General features: G+C 43.4%; 1 protein-coding gene across 3 annotated transcripts in view; it reads left to right on the plus strand.

Annotated features, from left to right (window-relative positions):
- Positions 1 to 24,055, plus strand: part of LOC106811039 (dynein assembly factor with WDR repeat domains 1-like) — a 46,214-nt gene that overhangs the window by 9,124 nt on the left and 13,035 nt on the right. For all 3 annotated transcript variants that reach the window (XR_001394096.1, XM_014814564.1, XM_014814572.1), the window contains exons 4-8: positions 2,426 to 2,478; positions 2,734 to 2,915; positions 3,138 to 3,237; positions 18,703 to 18,810; positions 21,428 to 21,538. Coding sequence is in view for 2 of the 3 variants with exons in the window: in XM_014814564.1 (XP_014670050.1) it covers positions 2,426 to 2,478; positions 2,734 to 2,915; positions 3,138 to 3,237; positions 18,703 to 18,810; positions 21,428 to 21,538 (554 nt within the window). In the remaining variant the exon portion in view is untranslated. The remainder of the gene's footprint in view (positions 1 to 2,425; positions 2,479 to 2,733; positions 2,916 to 3,137; positions 3,238 to 18,702; positions 18,811 to 21,427; positions 21,539 to 24,055) is intronic.

The following is a 24,055-nucleotide window of genomic DNA, read 5'->3' on the forward strand; positions in this document are numbered from 1 at the left end:
TGTGTAGAACACCTGTGTGTCAATATTGTTCAAACCTCTCTCCCACCCTCCTCGCCACTCTACCCCTTCCGTCATTTCGCACGCCGAGCTTGAAAACCACCCTGTTGTGTCAGTCAACACGGGCACACCGTCCGTAAGCGCGCAGCGTAAACCGGTTCGCAACGACTTGGAGCGGCGGAGCGTTGTTGACAATGGCACCTCATTACCGCCTAACGAGCTCGCACACAGCGTTATGAGTCCAGCAGCTGTTACTGAAGACGAAATTATCAAGTGTTTAAAATTGCAACATCTCAGCAGGCGACAACTTACAGAATTGCTAAATCGCTAATTACACACAATACAGACTTGTTCGCTATTAAAGATGGTGACATCGGACCGGGTACACACTTAGCTACCATGGCTGTCGATACACAAGGCCACCCGCCCGTAGCACAAAAAGCTTATTGAACACCTTTGTTACAACGCCAAGCATTGCAAACACATATAGACAGACTTACGAGCTGGCGTAATTTCAGAGGGCTTGAGCGATGGTCAAGTCCCGTGTTTATAGTTAAGAAAAAACACGATTCACTGGGTCGGATCATTGTGGATTACAGGCAACTTAATCGGGTGACTAATTCCATTGTATACCCTCTCCCGCGAATAGAGGACATACTCGCATCTCTTGGTAACGCTCAGTGTTTTTCCACTTTAGATTTAAAGAGCGGGTATTTTAAAATACCTATGGATCCAATCGACAAGCACAAAACGTGTATAGTTACACATAATTCAAGTTATATCTTTGAAATATTACCATTTGGTTTAAAAAATGCGCCTAGCGTCTTTCAAAAACTATTGAATAGAGTTAACAGGTTTACATGACACATGTGCTATACCATATATCGATGACATCATCATTTATTCTCCATCTTTTTCTCAGCACGGTGTTCGATCGCTTGCGTACTGCACGTTTGAAATTAAATCCTAGTAAGTGTGTTTTTCTTAAAGAAATCGTTCTTTATCTAGGGCACACGATCTCAGCGGCCGGCGTTTCACCCGACCCCAAAAAGATTGCGGCAATAGAAAATTTTTAACCGCCGAAAACAGTTAAGCAAATCCGCTCATTTCTTGGTTTAGCATCAGACTACCGTTGCCATATGCAAAATTTGGCGCGAATCGCCGTGCCATTGGTAAAGTTAACAAAGAAACATGTTTGCTATGTCTGAGACAATAGCGCACAGGCCACTTTTGTTGCGCTCAAGCATGCATTGTCTCATGCTCCAGTCCTTGCCTACCCCAATATTCGAGAGCCGTATACTTTATGTACCGATGCCAGCTCTTACGCAGTTGGGGCTGTCTTATCACAGTATGATTCTAATGTCAATGTGGTATTTATCCAATATATAAGTCACCAGTTGTCACCATCACAGTGTCGTTGGCCTGTTGTTGAATGCGAGACCTACGCCATTATTTACTCGCTCCAGAAATGCCGCCATTATTTAATCGGAGCCTCTGTACGTGTACTAACCGACCATTTACCTCTCTGATATCTATTAACGTCGCCAAATTTGAAAAATGCCCGTCTTATACGCTGGGCAGTAATAATTAGCGAATAAAATCCTACAATTATTTACAGGGCAGGGAAACTCAACGCCAACGCGGATCTTTTGTCTCACGTAACACAGTGCAAGAACGAAGACACTGTGTGCGAGCGATAATCTAACCCCATTTATAACGTTTGTTTTGCTAACAGATTGCTTGGTAACAGTGGGTCCGTTTTTTGATACAAAACTAAATTTAAACAAACTCATGTTTGCCCTCATTTGATGCAATACATATGTGTCATCTGCACGCATTCCGAGTTACTCGCACGTGCGACAAGTGACTTCTGGTATGGTGAAACTGCGCGCATTCGCATTAACTTCCGTTATAAACAACCATGCTACTAAATAACGCTGCAGCATACGCGATCAGTATGTGTAATTTCGATCAGATTTTCAGTAAATTTGACTCTTGTGCTTGGTATGTTTCATCGTGAATATTAAATATGATGCTAGATGTCGAAAGTGACAAAAAATCGATCTACTTTCGCTTTATTTCTTTGCAATTTTCAATGGTTTAATGATGTTTCATTTGATGAAAGTGGAGTACTGTCAATTATTGATAGTTCCGACGGACTTTCTGCTTAGAAATTGCGAAGGTCCGAGCATGAAATCTGCAGGTTCCGGACCTTGGAATTGTCCTATTTTCAGCCTCTGGATATGCTTTATTTATGGAGCTTGATGTTGATACTGATGATGTTGATGTTGATGATGATGTTGATGTTGATGTTGATGTTAATACTATCAGGTACTATCTATAGTATGCGATTGGAGTTATAAAATAATCCTGTGTGTTACTGATTCTTTTATATGTAAACCGATGTTGTCCTTAAGTATTTAAATAGGACTCCGGGAAAAGTTGAAATGGGATTCTTCACATGAATTTACACTTTCAAAAGTAAGTGCTCATGATAAGTGTTAATAGTCTATTGAAATTATAAAAGGTCAAAGTCGGTCACTTATTTGAATGGCTTATACATGTACATGCGAACTTGTGAGATTAAGTACACGAGGAGATCAATTTTAAAGTTATAATGTATTATCATAATCAATAATAAGATCTAATAGTGTAGTATATGTGTTATGTAACAGAAAACGCCAGTTAAATATCCCAAAACGAAGCTATATTTGCAAACATTTGATTTTTTTTAAGGTGCTGAGAGCTCATGCGTTGCCACTGACAAATGTGGCATTCAACAAGCATGGCTCTCGATTTATCACAGGAAGTTATGATCGTACATGCAAAGTGTGGGAGACTTCCACAGGAAATGAACTCAAAACACTTACAGGTCATAAAAATGTTGTGTACGCAATTGATTTCAACAATCCATTTGGGTATGTCGAATCCTTCTGTTGTAAGGGTTTTTATATGTGACTTTATATGTTTTACAAATATTAAGGCACACATTTCAGTAGTATAGCTAACCTAATTTGCCTGGAGGGAGGCGGTGTAAAGCCATGTATGTGGTGTGTTTTAGAAAGGTGTAACCATACACCATCAACGCTGTAATGTAACTATATAATTTATATTTAGTCATCACATTTGCTACATTTTAGAGACAAGGTTGCAACTGGCTCTTTTGACAAAACCTGTAAAGTTTGGAATCCAGAAACAGGAGAATGCTATTATACATTAAAAGGACATACAGCAGAAATAGTAAGTGATCGTACTGAATTGGTTTACAAAATGCGGTTTTGACCGATCTGTCTGACTGAGATAACCACAGCCCTGAGAGAATAGTGACTCAAGCTATTGTATTGTTTCTGGGTTTGTCTCGCCATCACCACACACTGGCGTCACTGTATGAGGTCAATGATTTAAAGCATTTTTACTTAACAAGTTTACCCATCGCGATGCCCATTGCTAACCAGGGGCCCGTTGTCAGAAACAAAATTAGGCTTAAGATTAGTCTTAAAAATAACTCTTGACTCGTAAACTGTTGACAGAAACATCGTAAATTTACGAGAATGAAAAATCCTCGCAAATATCCTCCTGACATTACGAGAGCCCAGACCCTCTCGTAACTCTAAGTTCGACATCAAAAAGACAAAATGGCGATGGTAATTAGACACAGACGAGCACAACAAATGTAATTTACACGAGAGAACCAACCTTATTCAGGAAAGACACACAATCCTACATGGATGATTTAACTGAGGCAACGTGTCGCGAGCAATTTTGTGTTACGCGGAACACAGTGTTCCGGACAACAGAAATGTTCTCGGAAAGATTAGAGCGAGCGACAAGGCGACACTGCATTGGCCCCGATTTTGCAGGTGAGTTTTGTTCATTTTTATATCATTTAACATTTGAATTGCTCCAAGAATGTTGAGGGCTTATCTCAGTTTTGTACAGGGATTTCGCATGCACTTTTGCAGTTACGTACCACAGAATATCATAACTTTCTTTTGACTTCAATAATTCTGAAGGAAGTCCTACAAACACGATGTTAAAAAATTGCAACTAAAAGTTTACTTGTGTAATACCGCGGAAAGACATACCACGGCTAGCTGTGTAAAGTTATAACTCTGGACTAGACAGTGGTAGAATTAGCCAATTACAGGCAGTAGCGTAGAACGGAGTGACCAGAAACAATAGGTAGGTGGGTCTACAAATGTGTGTATATAATCACGTGTTTGGCTAGAGACAGGATCGGAGAAAGAGTGAGAAAGAGAGGGTTGAGATATACTACGCATTGGTTAGAGAATAGCACGACACAGCAATAGCCTCTGGTTCCTGTCACACGAACGACCGTTTATTCTTGAGAGTTGTCGATAGTGTTTAAACATCACCGCACCACCGTGTGTTTCACCACCGTCGTCGCAGACATGTATCTGTAAGTCCATTGTTATTCTTATAAATAGCTACGGAGTTCGTTGTCTGCATATTTCTGTATTTTCTCATGCGATTGCTGATGCATATTTTGGCGGAGCGTATGCCGTATACTATACTATTGATTTTGCTACTCCCGCCACTGCCTTTCCTGCCTGTCGGCCTCTCTGTCTAATTTGTCTTTCATTTTTACTCGTTCCCCTCCTTTGTGTAACCATACCATTGTGTTCGTCATGGCAAACCCTCGTCAGCAACTTAAAGATCCACTCCTTACGCCGTCATCCCTTCTATCTGATATTAACATTGTTCGTCTGGTGGAATCTGTTTCCTTCGAGGATGACGAGGTTACCTTTCCAACGAGCAGTATGAAACAATTAATTAAAGAAGTTCAAAGTTTATTGTTGTTGGGAGGTTACCCAACATTTAATGGTCGTGATGATAGCCCGGTCTCTTTTGGAGACTCTTTTGGAGAGTGGCTGAAATCGCTTAACCAATTCTTACTTATATTAGATGAAACAACTGACAAACGTCGTGTTCGACTGGCGCTGCGTTTACTCAGTGATGAGCCGGCTAGTTATGCTGCGGAGATTTTTACCATGTACCCAGCAATTGAATGGGTGCATTTTATACAGATTATGAAACAACGCTATACGGATTCGAGTGAGGTACCCGTAGCATTACAGAAGTTTAAGAAAGGTAAGCAACGCTCGTTTGAGTCGGTACAGGCGTTTGCCAAATGCTTGGAGAACCATGCACGAATTGTGTTTGGTATAATTAATGATACGATACGGTTCACGATATTTGACTAATGGAACAACTTATTGATGGAATTTCGTCCGAATCTCTAAAGGCCCGTCTCCACACACGCGGCACGACACGACACAGCAAAACGCAGCGCCGTTGCGCTGAAAAAAAATACATTGTGATTTCGCGCATTGTGTCTGAGCGCATTGTGTTCACTCTGGTTCAGTGATCAGAAATTATGCATGTGCTTGTTGTCCATTGGCTGAGCAGAACACGTGATAAAAAACAATCGCGTTGATTGGTTCAATTGTCTTTTCGCCGTCACGTCAGCCGGCACAAGTCAAACTCATTTGACTTTCGCCGTCGCCGTGAAACCCGGCTGGCGCCGTGCCGTGTCAGTGGAGACTGCGCCATAAGATATAATAGATTTGAACTTTGCCGGTAGGGGTGAACGACGCCGTTTCCGTGGCGTTCCGTGCCGCGCCGCGTGTGTGGAGACAGGCCTTAAAGCGTACGTTAGTTTGGCAGAAACCGTCATCTTTATTAAAGCTGTGAAACTGGCAAATGCTGAAAGTGCGCTTGATTTGGAGGTAAGAATTTGCTCACAAAAGCCTGAAGTTACCGAGGTTTCACAAATTACGGCGACTAATGCACAGACTATCCAACAACAGATAGCGGATTTGAGACAAATCTTAGCTGATTTATCGCAAACACGCAGGGCTGACGCTGCAGCTGACAATGTAGACACGCGGACTGCTAATAGCGGGCGCGCAGAGCAATTTACGCCTCTACCACCACGCTACAATACACGTATGTCTAACCCACGACAATTTGACCCTTCTCATTTGTCTTATCAATCACCTCCGCCACCATCTTATCCCTACTGCTCCGCTTCGCAACATCCTAAATCCTTTCAGTCACGGTCGTTTTAATCACTGCCTGCTAACACAACACGCCCGCCACCGTTCACTCCTGTACCAAACACCCGTTATTCATACACGCCAGACAACCGCCCGATCTGTGCTTTATGTAATCAATCCGGACATATGTGGAGAAACTGCCATCTTCAACAATGAGGACCTACCTCGTATATGCCGCGGGTAAATGCAAACGCTACGTTCATGACAAGACGTTGAAAGTAGCTTCGATAGTAGAAAAGTCTCACGATCGAATGCAGAGGCCTGCATCAGCTTTTAATGACAATACCATACCGTGTTGGTATGTCCAATTTATACTCTGTCAAATTTAGGGATGTTTCTGTAAACGCTTTACTGGATACAGGATCGCCTGTTTTCCTAATTAATAACGAGTTGTGGGATGAATTAAAAGAGCGTTATCAAAATGATTTTTTACGGGATAGTACGCAAATGATAAATTAAGCAAGCGGTCACCATTTGTTTGTGTTGGGTCGCGTAAATTTACCAGTGCAAATAGCTAATCATACTGTTTCTCAGGTATTCTATACTGTGCAAAATTTCACACACACGGCATTGCTTGGATTTAATTTTATGACGCGACATCGCATTAATTTAAATTGTGCACGGAATTTGCGAACGATTAATAATACCACTGTGCGTATGTTAATATATGCAACTGCTTCCTGTGCGCGTTTTACGCTGTGGTATTCCATTGTGCCCCCAAAAGCAACTCGTAGTGTCCGCTGTGTTCCATTATTGTCTACGCCTTCTCATACTCAGCCAACTGGTCCCCACCCAAACCATCTGCGTACTGTTATTCCTTTGTATAATCCGCAATCCTGCCCGCTACACGTAATCAGAGGAACAACCCTGCAGCTGCATACATCTTCACTTGTTACACCTACTCCCCCTCCTGTGTTGTCAATGCCACTCAGTACAAGTGTTTCCCACACACCCACTCACGCTCATAGGGTCTATGTCCCCCAGGGTACTGCCGGAACGTACCCTGGGTACGGTCCGGCTATACCGGAAACGTACCCTTGGTCACTATTTGATATGGTTAGGGTTAGGGTTAGGGTTAGGTAGGGAGTAGGGCTAGCGACCTCGCTAGACTCGGTTAGTGGAGTCAGGCGAGGTAACGGTCCGGCTATCACTATAATATGAGTACCAGCAGGTACGTTCCGGTAGACCGGACCCGTACCAAGGTTACGCTGCGGCGTACCCGGCGGACATAGACCCTTCAGCCCATCACCCGACCACACCAAATTGGATACGCACGCCGTAAAGTGTTTCACTCACTGCCAAAATTGCCGCCACCCCGTCTTTTCAACCGCTGGACTCATGCACTGCTTCAAGCCACGTTCATAATCCCCTCCCACACCTCCGCGGGCCGCACACATGATTCCCACGCCCTATGCAAGCTGCTAATTGTCCATTGAGCTTTTCCATCCTCATTTTGCACTACTGGTTTCCCGAAGTTTTTAGAAAAGAAAAAAAACCAGTATCTGCTCATATTGAACCTTATGTATGTTTCACGCCGTCATGTCTCAGCACCTTCGCCGCGCACGTTATTATCATCTCAGTATACATTTACCTAATTGATACCACAGCTGTGCTCTTGTGCGGCTGGCTACTGAAGGGCTCCTCGCGCGCCGTGTTAGAACAGCTGATTGTGTGCATAGGTTGTTCAATCACTCTCGTCCACCCTCCTCGCCACTCTAACCCCTCGTTATTTCGCAGCGCGAGCCTGGGGAAACCGACCGTGTTTGGTCAGTTCAACACGGCCACACCGTCGTAAGCGCCGGCACAGCGTAAAACGGTTGCAACGACTCCTGTGAGCGGCGGCCCTCACCTCGACTCTTATCGCGAGCGTGTTGTTGGATCAGACTGGCGCTACCTATTACCGCCTAACGGAGCTTCGCACACAGCGTTTATGAAGTCCAGCCAAGGGCGTGTTACTTGCGAAGACGAAACTTATCAAATGGTGAACAATTGCACATCTCAGCAGGCCGACAATGATCATTTGGAGATGTGGCTAAACTCGTTTTTTTTTTTTAGGTCAGGAGCCTACATAATACAGCTGGTTGCTATTAGAAAGCATGGTGACATCGTGACGGGTTATACACAATTAGCTTCCAATGTGCTGTCGGATACACAGGCCACCCGCCGTAGCACAAATAGACTTATTGAAACAGCGTTGTTACAACGCCAAGCTTTGCAATAGACACATAGAAAGATTACGGCTGGCTGTAAATTCGAGGGCTTTGAGCGATGCGTCACGTAGGTAGGACGCCGTGTCTTATATAAGTAAAAACACGAAATTCATGGGGTCGGAATCGATTGTGGATATACAGGCAACTTAAGTCGGGTGACTAATTCCTTGGTATACCCTTTCCGGAATAGAGGACGATATCGCATACTCTTGGTAACGCCAGTGTTTTTCCACTTAGATTTAAAAGCGTGGGTATTCTTAAATAACGCTATGGATCAATCGACAGCACATAAACGGTATTAGTTTACCACATATTCAAGTTTATAATCTTTGATAATTAACATTTGGTTTATAAAAAGTGCGCCTAGCGTCTTTCAAAAACTATTTGAATTAGAGTTATGCAGGCATTTACATGACTTACATGTGCTTATTACCATTTATATCTCTCGATGGACGCATCTATGGGATGTTATCTTCACTCTCTTTCATCGTTTTCTCAGACGGTGTTTCGACGCGCTTGCGAACTGCAGTCTTAATATGTATAAGCTATAGCTTAAGTGTTTTTTCTAACATAGAAATCGTTCTTATCTAGGGCAACGATCTTTCTCTAGCGGCCGGCGTGTTGATCTCGTACCTCCACAAAAGATTGCGGCATATAGAAATACATATTTTACCCCAGCCGCCGAAAACCGAGTTAAGCAAGTCCGGCTCTATATTCTTGGTTAGCATCAGACTCCGTTCGCATATGCAACAATTTCGCGCGAGATCGCCCCGTGCCATTGGTAAATATGTTAACTCTCAAAGATAGATACATTGTGCTCTGCTATGGTCTGAGACAATTAGCGCAGCATGGGCCCACGTTTTGGTTGCGCGCGCGAAGTGACTTGCGATGTGTTCCTAGAGTTATTCGAACGAGCCGCTCCATACTTTTGCATTGTACGATGCAGTCTCTGACGCAGTTGGCGGTGTCTGTAGTCACTCAGGGTCACTGGATCTAGATTCCGGCAAAACGTGGTATTTATCCAATATATGTCTCTCAGACATCAGTGTTCGAGCGCCGTCTACTAGTGTGTCGTGTGTTGGGCTCGCTTTGTCGAATGTGGCTCTCCGGGAGGCCTCTCGGGCCATCGTATTTCACTCGCATCCAGAGACCATGTCCGCGTCGTACTTAGTTTAATCGATGCCTCGATGTACGGTGCTTACTAACGACCATTTTACCTCTGATATCTGATTTACGTCGCCAAATTCGGCAATAAATGCCCATATCTTATACGCTGGGCAGTATAGGATTAGCAATACATCAATCTGACAATATTTACCAGGGCAGGAAACTCAAATGCCTCAACCGCGAGATCTTCTCTGTCTCACGTGGACACACGTGTCCGCAAGAACGAAGAACACTGGCCCGTGCGTGCGAGCGATAATCTAACCCCTTTTCAGGTCACGGAGCAGCTAGGCTGTCAAAAGGCACTACAGCTGAACGAGAAATGCCAACCGCAAGCAGCGCCATCTGTTGTCACAACGCAGCGGCGAGAGCTATCAGAATAAAAACGAGACATCAACCGCAAGCAGCGCCATCTGTTGTCACAGAACGCAGCGGCGAGAGCTATCACAATAAAAGCAAGTCAAGCCAGCCGCACTCCAAGCCACACCGCACAGACTCAGCTGTATGCGTAACCAGCCTAACAACCCACCAAACGGGTTCCGCTCGACAGGACAAAGGCCTTTTGTCTACCGATCTCATTCAACAAGCCGCAAGCGGGCAGCCAGCACACATAGCTGCACTCCAAGCCACAACGCTGCCGGCATTACAGGACATAGTACAGGAGCAATATAACGACTCGCGCCTGTATAACATATGCGCAGCGCTTCAGCGCTTACAGCTACAAAAACTACTTTTAAGGATCTTAAGTTACTGTCTACATATACAATATCAGAAGACGATCTGCTACACCACATTACGGAACCTACAGCGACGACTGAGCCAAGCCTGCAACTCGTGGTGCCGGAATGTTACCAGTCGATCATTACATCCTACCATCATGACAACGTACATAGCGCACACTTAGGCTTCGCTAAGATTAAGGAACAATACTATTGGCCTAAAATGTATTCTACGATTAACGACTATGTACGTAGTTGTATAATTTGTAAAGCTCGCAAGCTAACGTATGTAAAATCACCGTTAGCAGCCGCCTCCACTCCTAATTTCCCCTTTGAGGTCTTGGCAGTAGACACATGCCCATATCTGCTAACACCGCGCGGAAATTGATATGTTATACACTTCCATGACCTATTTAGCTCCTGGCCAGAAGTTTTTGTAACAAGTCTAAAACGGCAGAAACAGTCGCTAATCTACTCATTAACGAAATCATTCCTCGTCATTCTTGTCCGAAAATATTATTATCGGACAACGGAACAGCATAACTGCATATCACAATCACATAACTGCAATCAGATTATGGCCAAGATTACAAATTATTTCCAGATTAAAGCAGTCACGTGCGCCCCTACCACCCTGCCTCGAATGCTGCTAACGAGCGTTTCCACAGGGTTTTAAACCAAATGGTTTCACACTTTGTAACCAGACAACAGGCGGACTGGGACCTATTGATCCCACCGTTACTTTCGGCGTACCGTTCAAGCATTCCCAGTAGCTCACTTCATAGTCCATTTTTTCTGCTATATGGCCGGGAACCTGTTTTACCAATGGATAATCTTATTACCGAGAAGGAAATCTTATGACGAAGAACCGATTTCGCAAGCTCTGGAAAGATTCCACCACGCGTATGCGCACATGCGCATAGCAACACAAGAGATGAGAAGCCATAACAAGAAGTTCTATGACAAAAGGGCAAGGCTTCAGGAGTTCAAGGCAGGGGACCCAGTTTTCTACCATGATCCAGTACTGAAGCCCGACACGTCACACAAGTTAAACAGCCCGTGGAAATCCCATTATACGGTAATTAAAATTATAACGCCAAAGAAATATTTATTGCAACACGAAAACACGCAGCGCCGAGTTACCTTGCATGTTGATAATATGTGTGCCGCTTATCCATGGTTACGTTGGGACCAACCACAAAGTGAGGTCACTACGAAGCCCACTACTGAGGCGTGTTCAGGAGAGCGAACGCTCTAATCGAACGCTCGCTGCACGAACGCAGCGCCTCTTGAACGACACACGAGCGCTCGCTGTGCCCTCGCTTGATCAAAGATGGCTGCCCCCATGGAGGGTTACTCAGCAAATTTTAATCGCAAGATTTTAATGTCTTCGAACAAGTACTGTTAAACGAATTAGCAGACGAAATTGATACGAATTGAATTTAGAAGTAAATGAATGAATGAAAAACGGAATGAAGTTGAAATAGATTGCAAATTGACGTCAGAAATGTTAGATTCGCATTCGTCAGATTTCCCGTTGCCATCTTGTAAACAACTCGCGCTGAGCGAACAGCCTTCTCAGCTTGCACGCGCGCGCTCGTGAGCGCTCGTGAGCGCAGTGTCGTTCAGAAGGCGAGCGCTCGCGAGCGTTCGCTCTCCTGAACACGCCTCTGAAGCCACTACTGAAGCCACAATGGAAGCCGCTATTGAAGCCACTACTGAAGCCCGCAAGAAAGCCACACCTACCGCTAGTTCGTCCACAAAGCCTACAAGGAGGCAGCCACCGCAACAAGCAACGCTTGCGTACCCTATGATGAGGGACACCTACATATCTGATGACGACTCGGATTCCGATGATGAAGCCATTCAACCAAGACAAAGGGCTTTTCAGAGAGTAGCCATAGTGAAAGCTATCTTTTACCATTAGCAAGGTTAATACCAGCGCAGTTGCATGAACCATCTACTTCAACCGCCCACTCGGATGCCTCTGATCAAGGTCTTCACGAGCAAGCATGAAGCCAAGCGACAAACAATGAGATCAACAGGAGTGCACACCTGAGACTTCATTGCCAACCATGCTACCCATAAGAACACCTATTTGTATTTTAGCTATAACTCGTTGTTTATGCCTAATACTTGTGCCTGATGTTGTTATGATTTGAGAGGATACAATTAAGGATATTTCTTTCAGTCCATTTGCAACTAGGATGCATCCACAAACGCTTATGTACGTCGCACCCACTACGACCAAGTCGAGATGAACACATACCCACCCACAACTAATATAACACTGTTATACCGGCGTCACTGCTACTATAGACAGTGATAGTTAGCCATTAAAAGCTCCTAATAACCTGCCGCTTATCAGCCGCACGCAGAGCGCAGGGGGAGTGGTCTTAACTTCGATGTGTCTAAGCAAGCCTCTACTAAACAATGTTTTATTTCAGTTTCACATATCGACTGTCTGCAGTGACCTTGGCGCTATCGTGACTTTACTAAGAGGGAAATTGTTTGTACCTAGAGGAAATCTAACTGTAACACCAAGCTCGTAGACTATTATTTTCACACTTGACTTGGTGCCTGTGAACAATTATATGGCTGGCATTGATGAATAGATTCAATATTTATACAGCCAACGCACTGAACGCTCACCTCCGTCCACGTTTGTGTCCAGCACGTGCCAGTCCTATGCCCACCCTCATCATTGTACATCATTGTACCCCCTTCCCCCCCGCGACCCCCTTCCTTCCGCCACGTTTATACCCATCAATCCAGCAAGATGTAGTAGATAATGAGATGCGCGAAAGAGCACGCGCTGAGCACCTGCTTGCAAGCGCCGATAATAACGATAAAATTGAGATGAAAACGCTTCCGCGTACTAAGAATTATGCTAAGAAATATGCAGACTAGAATACGCCGTAGTTGTTAAAGACAACATTGCACAAGCGACGCGGTTTTCACCATGTTTAACCATATATGATATATAGCACATATGTTAATCAACGCACCACTCTATGTTACACTGTTTATCACACTGTATGTTACACTAGGGTTCGCAGTATGCATACGTATCTCGTCCTTATGTCGCACTAACTCACAGATGGCAAGTGCATATTTCTATGTTTCTTTTGTAAGCACGCTATTACTCAAGTGCCACTAACAACGTTGTATCTACATACCGCAGTACGTTAACCTATCCTCTTTTGAGCGCCACCAGCCGATTCAACCAGACAGCCCATGATGAACAGCTACGCCATGCGCCGCCCCAACAAGGAGCCGCTCGTCCAGGGGGAGCCACCGCACAAATGATTCTGTGCGAGTCAGCTCACCCTACCCACAAACGACGTGCAAACCGCCATGGCGACGACCACGAACACCCCCACGACGCTCACCGACCGCTCTACACAGTGTCCCGATGCCACTGCTTGCTCGACATCCCCCACACCACACCGGTTCGAGCCCAGTCCACTGGTCGGCCCCCGTCCCGGAGGCCACGCCTCATTTATGGCGGGACACCAGGACAGACGACATATAGCAGTTGGAGCACATTTTTGGATGATGTGCTCCGCTTCAGACGCCTCAATCCTGGGTTTACTGTGGTACACCTCAGCGATGAGGCCTGTGCCATCCAAATCGTGCCCATAGAGGAGGTGCCACTGCCCGGGGTTGCCCTCGGGAATCAGTGAACATGACGACCCCGGACGATGACACGGACCCCCACAGCAGCACGGACTATGTACAACGACGACGACCACCACGGCAACGACACGGATAATAAAATACAATTCATAATAAAACTTATACAACACAGTGTAGAAGTAGAAGGTGTTGACACTTTTATTGATATTTTCATTGAACTTGCCAAAGAACAGCAGCTCATGCAGCCTGAGCTCTTTCATTGTATTCCCAGTAAAAATTCTCGACTGTTCCGCTGGCAGCTATGGATCCGTGCCCGGCCTATGCATTCGACGCACGGATCCATAGCTGCCAGCGCTGCATACTGTTGTAGGACGTTCCCGCGGTTGCGTGCGCCTTGCCGCGGAACTGCGCGCAAGATCTGCGCTCAGCGCTTCGGATCAACACCTTTCGGCAACGCTTTCTCTAGTATCCCGTCTCATCTGGGTGAAGGGGTTTAAGTAACAAAATCAGCATGAATAGTATAATTCATATCCATAAAGAGACAAAACAAAGAAAGAATATATAATAGAGAAATTTAGAGTTTAGATACACAGATAATTTAATCTTTCCGGAACAAAACAAAAACAAAAATTAAAAAAATTGACGTATTCAAGTAAACGCAACACCAATTTTTAGCTCTTGTAGAATCGCATGATCGTCCGTCCGTCCGTCCGGCCTTCCGGCCGTCCGTGCGTCCATCAACAGTTGGGCACAAATCTAAACGGTTAGACGTACAGATTCGAAAGTCGGGACGTGGGGGGGTAATCTGAAAACGAGTTGGGATGTCGAAGCTGAGGGTCAAAGGTCAAAGGTCAAGAGGCGTAAAAGAAGGGGGGAACATTCCCTCCTTAACTTAATGTATAGGGAGGAAATGCAGAATTGCGCACAAATCTAAACGGCTCGACCTAGGCTCGTGATAGTCGGTATATAGCATCATGGTAGAAAAGCCATCACTGTGCTGAAATTGGAGTTCACAGGTCAATGGGGCACAGGGCAGATTTTAGACATTTTCTGAGACATGGTCTGAGGAGCGATTGAAAAACTTTTGTCTTCAGCGGTGACCTACCATTTTTATGGCTTTATTGAAAGGACCATGAATGTACTTTCCGCTGACATGCGAAGAGTAAGTGTTCAGATAACCTTTTGACCTCAAGAGGAGGGTTAACATGGATTTGTTTACTGTTAGAAAGAATTTTACTGCCGGGTTTGTGCTAGTAGAATCTAGACATGCCTGGACGTATGAGGCTACAATGTCACAGTGAAATTTCAAAAGCTAAATTTAGTTGAAGAAGGTTTATGCTCCTTAAATCGTATAATTTTTATGGCATTCTGTACTGTCAGTGTGTTACATGTAACTTATGCCACTGCCAGTAGCCACTGCCAGTGCATGTGGTGGTGATAGTACTGTGTAGTTTTTGCCTGCGTTAATTAGTTACAGGTGGCAGCTCTCTATATCAGCCTGTAGGCTTGCGTAGGTAAATGGATGAGTACTTACCTATTCTGTCTTGCAAATAGTTGTTGCTACTACGAACGATGGGAGCTTCCATCTTTAATCTTAAGACACTTAAACGTACGCGCCATCTCGTGACAACTTTCATAACGATCCCAACGAACATTCCTTCGAGAAGGTTCCTGATACCATCCCTGTGCCTTCCACTGTTTCGGCGTGTATGTGAACACATTTGGGACTAACAGGGTTTACTAGAATCCCACCACTCCACCACAGAGTCACCGCAGTAGACGTGAGATGAGCGCTGTCGCTCCGCGGCACTTGTTTTATTATGACGTTGTTTGCCGCATAGCTGTGGCTTACAACTTTTTCTAATGGGGGGGGGGATAATGTAATACCGCAGAAAGACAGAAATAAATACACATGACTAAGCTATTGTTCTATTTTGGGATACAGGCTAGCTGTGTAAAGTTATAATATAACTCTGGACTAGACAGTGGTAGAATTAGCCAATTACAGGCAGTAGCATAGAACGCAGTGACCAGAAACAATATGTAGGCAGGTCTACAAATGTGGGTATATAATCGCGTGTTTGGCTAGAGACAGGATCGGAGAGAGAGTGAGAAAGAGAGGGTTGAGATATACTACGCATTGGTTAGAAAATAGCACGACACAGCAATAGCCTCGTAAGTTGTGATGTTACTCGCGCACCTCCAGTGTACGCGGTTGCCCTGCTATGGGCTTATACATAGTTAAGGCAGAGCAATTAAAGAGAATATTTGAATACGTACACCATTGTTGTTATGCTCCCTATAATCTGTGTTTGATAGACGTTAGCAAAGGGTGTAACATAAACACTCACGCGTAACCACTAATGCAATCACGGGTAGAAATCACCTTCACTATACTTGTCTTCGCTTTACGTGGCCAACTGTATATCACAATGTTCATGTACAGCAAAAAATACTGCTAAATTACTGCAAAAAATAAGGTAGCGCTAGTATCGCAAGTGCCGGGACACGCCCCAAAATACGCTAATATCGCCGTGGTAAGACTATGGCGGTGCCAAAAGCAAAAAAAAACGGACGTGCAGTGTAACGATTTCCGTGTCATGTCATGTATGTCTGCGCAGTGTGCACTTATACATGTCTGGTGGAAATACATATGTGTATACATCATACAATAAATACATACAACTTAACTAGGTGTGCATGAAGCTTGATGCAACCTCAGCACGTCCAGCAGTTACTATTACTGACGTGTAGGTTGGCAGCTTCAGCTTAAATACGCATGGTAGCTTTGGAGAGGAGCTTCCCCCCCACGACGTGAGCACGTGCACAATTTGTGTGGCCTCTATACAAAGCCAGGCTGGGCTGGCGAGTATATAACAGAGGCATATGACAGTTGCCGAGCAGTTCCAGTCGGACTTCCTCCAGAGAAGAGCAGTTTGCAGCTCCGACCAAGCCACGATATACAATCAAGACCACTGGCACCATGAGCTACAGGTTGTAAGAATTCGCCATTGAATTGTATTGTTACTGCCACGTGTGAGTCTTGCATAAGTTCAGCTAATTAGCTTTATATAACTTGTGCGTGCACAGGTAGCTGCGCACCGTCCACAGATAACGTTATTATTGTAATATATTGTGTTTAGTAAAAGGCTATTATATAGCCAAGTGTATTAATTATTGCGTGTTTCCATTTCTGTCACTGTCGTGGTTGGTCATAACGGAACGTGCCTGACAGTGCCAGGTACAAGACCTGACGTGTCACCCCTGGTCATCACTGTGGGACGATCACGGCACGATCAAGCACCCACAAATGGGAGAACATTTATATAAACGTTATATATATATATAGGTACACACACACAAAGACACACATGCACACGCGCACGCACAGTCGCACACACCCATTTATATCAAAAGAGAATAAGTGGGGGCCTGTTGTCAGAAACAAAATTAGTCTTAACATTAGCCTTAACTTTACGATGTTTCTGACAATGGGCTCCATGGATATTAGTTTATAATACGATAACTACATGTATTGTGTTTATATCTAAATCCTAAGCATTTATATACGTAAGGTTGTAATTTATTGTGCATTCCAAAATTACGTCTTGTCATTAAAGTGATATTTAAAATAAGTTTTCCTTAAACTTTGGCTTCTTACATTTAAAACTATTTACTAATAACATTTCATTACAATTTAACTATAGCTGTTGACTGTGTACACCATGAAGTTCACCTATACCCCTGTGAAACGCAAATAAGTATTGTAATAAAACCCAGAATTAATTGCTATGCTATACTAGTGATTATGTGTTTGTCACGTTTGCATGTCAAAATGTCTAATTTGTGGAACTTTGTTGCCAAGCATTCTCTTTAGGTAATCCTGTCTGCTGTCGCAATAATGGTTGGCAAGTAATGCCTGTTATGCACATTGAATATGTCAATTGTTTAGTGTGATATCTTAAGATTTTTAGTTGTATTAGCTGAGAAACAAGCACTTAAATAAGCTAATCTGAGAAAAACTACGCATATCATATGCAATAAACCCCGATCTATACATCAATTCCCACTGTGTGTATGTTTTCATTTCACTAGTGACACATAACAGTTAGCCTTTGTTGTTTTTAAAATAATGATGGGTTGGGGCTATTGTTCATTAAATGAGACTTCGTAAGTCGGCATGTATATCTGGCAGCATATGTGAGGTTGAAACATTAGAAGACCTAGCATACATGTTGCATATATAGACTAGAGCACTCGGAGAGCGCAGACCTCCACCAAGGCAGCTCAATTCTCTGACTGAAAAATGTTATTAATTAATTAATTATCGATTACCAAAATCTAATCAATTCTAAGTTAGCCCATTTCTGACCTATCCTGAAAATTTTATGACAATCCGTCCATAACTTTTTTAGTTAGGCTATACACAAACAAAGAAACCCACAAACCAACAAACGCCGGTAAAAATGTGTTAGTGGAGTGATTAGTATATAACTAAAACTGTTAGAGAGGGTGTGAAAACCTATGATTCAGGAGTCTTCCAGGGGCATACATGTCTACTAAAAATATTTTGTGTATTTAACAGTGAAGCTTATCTCTTTGAGAACGTCGTTACATCATTGATTTATTTTATACCTGCAGACCAAAATAGAGGTAAAATTGTACATTTTAATTGAAATTGTTCATTTACCAATATCTAACTTGGCTGGTAAGGATATCAACCCACGGTGGCGGCAGCGTCCCTGGCAGACACAATGGCTTGCAATTTTTACTGCGTGCTACTTACACTACAGCTTTATTCTGTACGTGATACCTAGCTGTCCTCTGTGTTTGTGGTTGTAGATGTTCCTTATTGCGCTGTGTTTCTAAATTAATGAATTCATTTTGTAACAGGTCTGCGTTGCGTTCAACCCACAAAGCACTGTTTTAGCGACTGGATCAATGGACACGGAGGCAAGGCTATGGGATGTTGAAACTGGGCAGGCACTGACATCTTTGTGTGTAAGTTTTGTAAAATGAGTACGTACTACTGTAAAAAAAGCAACCTGAAAATCCCAAAATTTTGTGACATTGACAGTGTAGGAAATTGGTGCCGGTCTCGCCATCCCTGATCGGTTAATATTGAGGCAGACAGGTGGGTATTCTAAGTTATACATTCGTTGGAATGATGGGAATTTTTAGGCGACTGTCTCAAAATAATTGCTACCAGATGTTGTTGCAAAACAGTGTATTACTTATTTGTATTTATCAATCTATTTGTTTGTTGATACGTGATGGCCAGAACCACCATATGTGTAGCAGGACCACTGATTTGTTCTCTCGGATGGCAGTATATAATCTATTGCTGTCCGGTTTATATAAGTCCGCAATCTCATTTAAAACCTCTGAAAACTAATTACTTAACAGAAGCATGTGAAATGGCATCTGTTAAACCTATCATATGGGCGCAGAATATTTATATATCTAGGTATTACTGACACGAATGTGCTTCGGGGGAATAAAAGGCATAATGCAAACAACAAAGTAAGAGAAATTGAATACACAAAAAAGTGTGTAACTCTTGAGTCGTGGAAGGATAGGGACTAGAATTTGTTGATTTGTGATGAAACCATAGAGGAAATAGGCTGCAGAACATAAATGGCTGTTTATGGAGAGATCAGTATAGGATCAATTCCTGATAGTTTGCATGCAAAAACATTTTAAAGGTGCCTTCATGGTTGGGAGTTCAAACCTAACATATGGTGCACATTGCACACGTCGGGACAGCCAACGGCACAATAATGACATAGATCATGTTGAAAATAAAAAGGAATCATATGAAACTCTGGTGTCGAGGAATCTTGAGCAAATAAACCATTATCTAAAGATGTTCATTCATTTAAAGGCATAATAGGCCCATCGATTATGCAATTTTAACGAATGCTAGAGTAACAGGCACCTTGTGTAGTTAATAAGTACATTACCTTATAGCCAAACGCGTATTAGTTTGTCCAATATCACTGCTGGTTACTATGAAATGCCTAATTGAAATCCGCAGTCCAAGAAATCAGTTGACTGACTTGTTTACAGTTTCGAAACCGCATACTGCGAAACGGGTGTGATACAGATTCATAGTGCATCGGACATTTTCGCACGCATGCAAAAACGCACGCACGCATGCATTTTCGCTCGGCCGTACGCAATGCTAGCGATAGTACAGTACTGTAACTGTATACGTAACAGTAGCTCTGATTGTAATGAACGTGGAATCCACGTACGAATCACGGACGCTCGTGATAATGAAGTAGGCTGTGTTGGGGGCCAACACTATGGGGGGGATCACGGAATAACCACGGCCACAGACTAAACATGGAAAGCAGACGGCACTACGCGTATTTACGTATATTGGTCAAACGAATACACCTGTGTCCGAAATTGAAGACATGTGGGTACCCGTTCATTAGCACCCACGGTTATTTACTTGTGCCTCAATACCGAGAATACACCCAGGGCCAGAGATACATTCTACTAGCTCATTAGTCGTATATAAGCTTCCCGGGACAATCAATTCTCTGCTAAACACCCGTAGCAACATGTGACGTCACCTAACCGAATTCGAGGCTATTTTGCTTGGCAACCAGTTTAGCGTTGGCGCCAGATTACCAGATTTACGGATTTCAATTAGACATTTCTTAGTAATTAGCAGTGATATTGGACAAACTAATACGCGTTTGGCTATAAGGTAATGTACTTATTAACTACAGAAGGTGCCAGTTACTGTAGCATTCGTCAACCTTGCATAATCAAGGGGCCTATTATGCCTTTAAACAAACTGTCATCAGCTATAGTTTGCACATTTATGTCCAATTGTAGTGTGAGTGACAATGAAATAGTATACGCTTTCTGTGCAATACCAGTCATTGTGCGCTGTTTTTTCTTGGAATGCAAAACAGCTGATGCCAAAAGTTTGTTTGCAGTGATAAGCCAGGCTATGAAATTTGACAATGGTATTATTGACACATTCAATGGTAATTAAGGCAGGCATTTGCTTGAGATGTAGCTACAGTCACTACCACTATATTGGATAGGATAATCGTTTTGATGCACCGAGGCATTGGCCGGTATGTTGTAAGGTTCAGGTGAGAGTGAATGTGTGGAGCACACATTCAAAGAAGTCATGAAATCAATTGTCTTCGTTACAAACTCTCGTAAACGGTTCCAATTGTAACATTGGTCCCCAAAACAAAGAATCTGTTTTAAAAACATGTTTGACGCCTAGCAATGACCAGAAACTACAAGCAATGATTGAGGTTACTCATTGCATTGGCCAAACCCGGGATCCTGCTCTGTCACCACGGTCATCTTTCGTATATTGAAACAGTTGAGTACAGTATAAGCATAAATTTGATTAAATTTGTGCATTCTTATAATGTCATTTACCACTGGAGTCTGAGCACTTTGCATAAAGGATAACTTCCAAACTATTTATGCACAGTGTCAGGTGTACTTATGCCAACGTATCTTGGTGCCAAATATCTTTAGTAAAACTAAAAAAATCAAGGTCATATTTCAAGGTGTTACTTCAAGTATTCTCAAGGTTGAAAAGGTGTAATCTTTCTCTTTTACATGCATATTGCAGGGCCATTCCGGAGAGGTCATAGCCCTCTCTTTCAACTGCAGTGGAAATGAAATTGTAACAGGTTCATTTGATAGCACCGTTTGCCTGTGGGACGTTCGTATGGGAAAGAAGGTATGTGAGTTGATCTCGCGATAACCAGAGCTCTCAAGGTCTGATTGTGCAAAAGTATTTAACTGCTGAGTGTCGAGCTTTGATATGCTGGCAAGGTAAGCGAGGTTGAGGGTGGTACAGCCCCTGATTGTTTTAAGAGTCTAGATTTGGTAATTTTACAACATAGATCATCGTTTGAGACCTGCAATGCTCAAAATAGATGTTATGCCTGTGAAATCGCTATTCTCCAGACATATTCGTGGGTAATTGTTATTTCTGTTTATATTTGTGATATTTGAGAGATTCCTATCTTGTTGTTGGTATTTGAAATGACATCTACCTGTGAGAGTCTCATTCAAAACTACGTGAGGCTTAATTGTCTGGTCTGCTGTGAAAGTCACATAATTAGATACACTATTTTCATTGGCACTGTGAAGATACTGTCATACCTCAAGCCTTATTTTGCAGACAGTAAAAGTGTTAATTTAATGAATAAGGGATAAAATCAAATACACTATCAGGCAAGAAAAATCTACAAATATTAGCATAAAATAATCAGCGATACTGTTCCCCACCATCTATGTAATTGACTTCGCTATCTCGGATTGAAAACAGCCTTCTCTCTGTTACAACGCCCGTGTGCATCCCCACCCACACAGATTTTCAGTGATAAAACACAATGTCACGCGTCTCAGCAAGCACTGCAGTCACCCAATTTGCCTATTTTGTAAAGGAGGTGAGTAAGCTAGAACCTGGGTGGCATGTCACCCCATGCCTAGCTGATGTCTCTCCTCATCCACTACTACTAGGAAGGACTATGAATTAATGCAGTAGGTACATCTCACCCAACTTTCTCTTTGCGACCTTCTCCCCAACAAAGCCAACAATATTTGCACCACAAGCAATTAGTTGGTGTGGCTTCACCTCAACTCTCACATCGTGTGACACTCTAGCTTTGAACAGCACTCCTGACTATATGCATAACACCAATGACTCTTGAAAGCAGTCCTTATATAATTGTGGTAATATTATATTTAGTATTTTAATCTAGCACATTTCTTTAGAGTGGTGTATAATTAGTTAATGTGGCCATGAAGAACTGCAATACATCTTTATAAGCATGATGTTATAATATTCTCACTTAAAGTAATTATTTCAAAGAGTTTTTCTAACCATTTTCATATTTATCTGACAACCACATTACTGATATTTATTGAGTGACAGCAAGTGTCTAAAGTATGGCTAACATGTCTTAGAACACTCAGTTATTTTCACACAAATATACAATGATTGAAATCTGTCTGTTTATGTAACGCACGTTTTAACGTTACTGTGTTAAGTGTGAATTATAATGTTGTGCGTAGCCAATGCACATAGATAAGAATAGAGATCAGATGTTTACCATGATTCGTATTTTACTTGAAGATCAGAACAGTTACAGTGTTACAAAATTTAGTCGCAGTCGCTTCTGGTTGTCGAGAGCCTCCTCTATCTCCTCCTCGTCCGACCCTTACGTTCGGACGAGGAGCAGCAGTTCTGTTGTCGCAGCAGCAGCAGCTGCAGCAGCAGCAACAGCAGTCGTCGGGAGATTCCTCTCTTCTCCTCGTCTGACACCTGCGTTCAGACAAGGAGTTGTCTAATCCCGATTCTGCTCGCGTTCCGGCTTTTATACTCACAGGCACGCCCGCGGCGCATGCGTGACACATGCGTCATACGTACTCGCAAAGGCGTTGCACACGCCTCGCGCAGGCGCCGTACACATTCGCGAGGGCGTCATACACGCCCTTCGCACGTGCTACACAGATTCGCGTAGGCGTTGAGTTGTTTTCGACCGAGAGGACTACTTGAGTCACTATAGATGTTATTGTCTAATCTGTTTCTAAGTGACTCTAATCTGTTTCTAATTGACCTCTAATGGGTGAGACGCCGATGCGGCGCTCCTAAGTGACCCCTAATTGGCAGGGCGCATCTCGGCGCTCTAATCGGTCTCTAAGTGGCTCTAATCTATTTCTAAGTGATTTCTAATGGACTTGTTGACGCGGATGCGGCTACTGCTAACTAGCCGATGCCGTCTTCGTGTGACCTATAACCGAGTCGTAGCTAAGTGCCGTGTGACCTATAACCGAGTCGTAGCGGCTAGTGATATCTAGCTGCTACATTTCTCCGCATTGCGTCGGTGGTGGGGGAATTAGTAGCTCTATTGGCCTGTAACGCTTTGCGGCGTTACACTTCTCCCCCCACTAACCCGATGTTCACAAAAGTGGTCATCGAATACCAGCCTCCTGGCTGGCCTTACGCGTCATGGTAATTTTATAGCCGAATTTGTTTACATGCTCTTTTAGATAGCGACATAGCTACCATCAATACAATACATACATAATACACAATACGTAATAATGTTACATTATTGTCTACTGGTTTGGGCCTCGACCACGCGGCCGCACACCGTACAAAACTACTAGGGGATATTCGCGGTTCTGTGGCTGCGAAGTGAAGCGACGTGAAGTTCAGTTGACGTCAGTGGTCGACTTCCTCATC

Source organism: Priapulus caudatus, unplaced genomic scaffold (assembly GCF_000485595.1).
Source record: "Priapulus caudatus unplaced genomic scaffold, Priapulus_caudatus-5.0.1 Scaffold17, whole genome shotgun sequence".
NCBI classification, from domain to species: domain Eukaryota; kingdom Metazoa; phylum Priapulida; class Priapulimorpha; order Priapulimorphida; family Priapulidae; genus Priapulus; species Priapulus caudatus.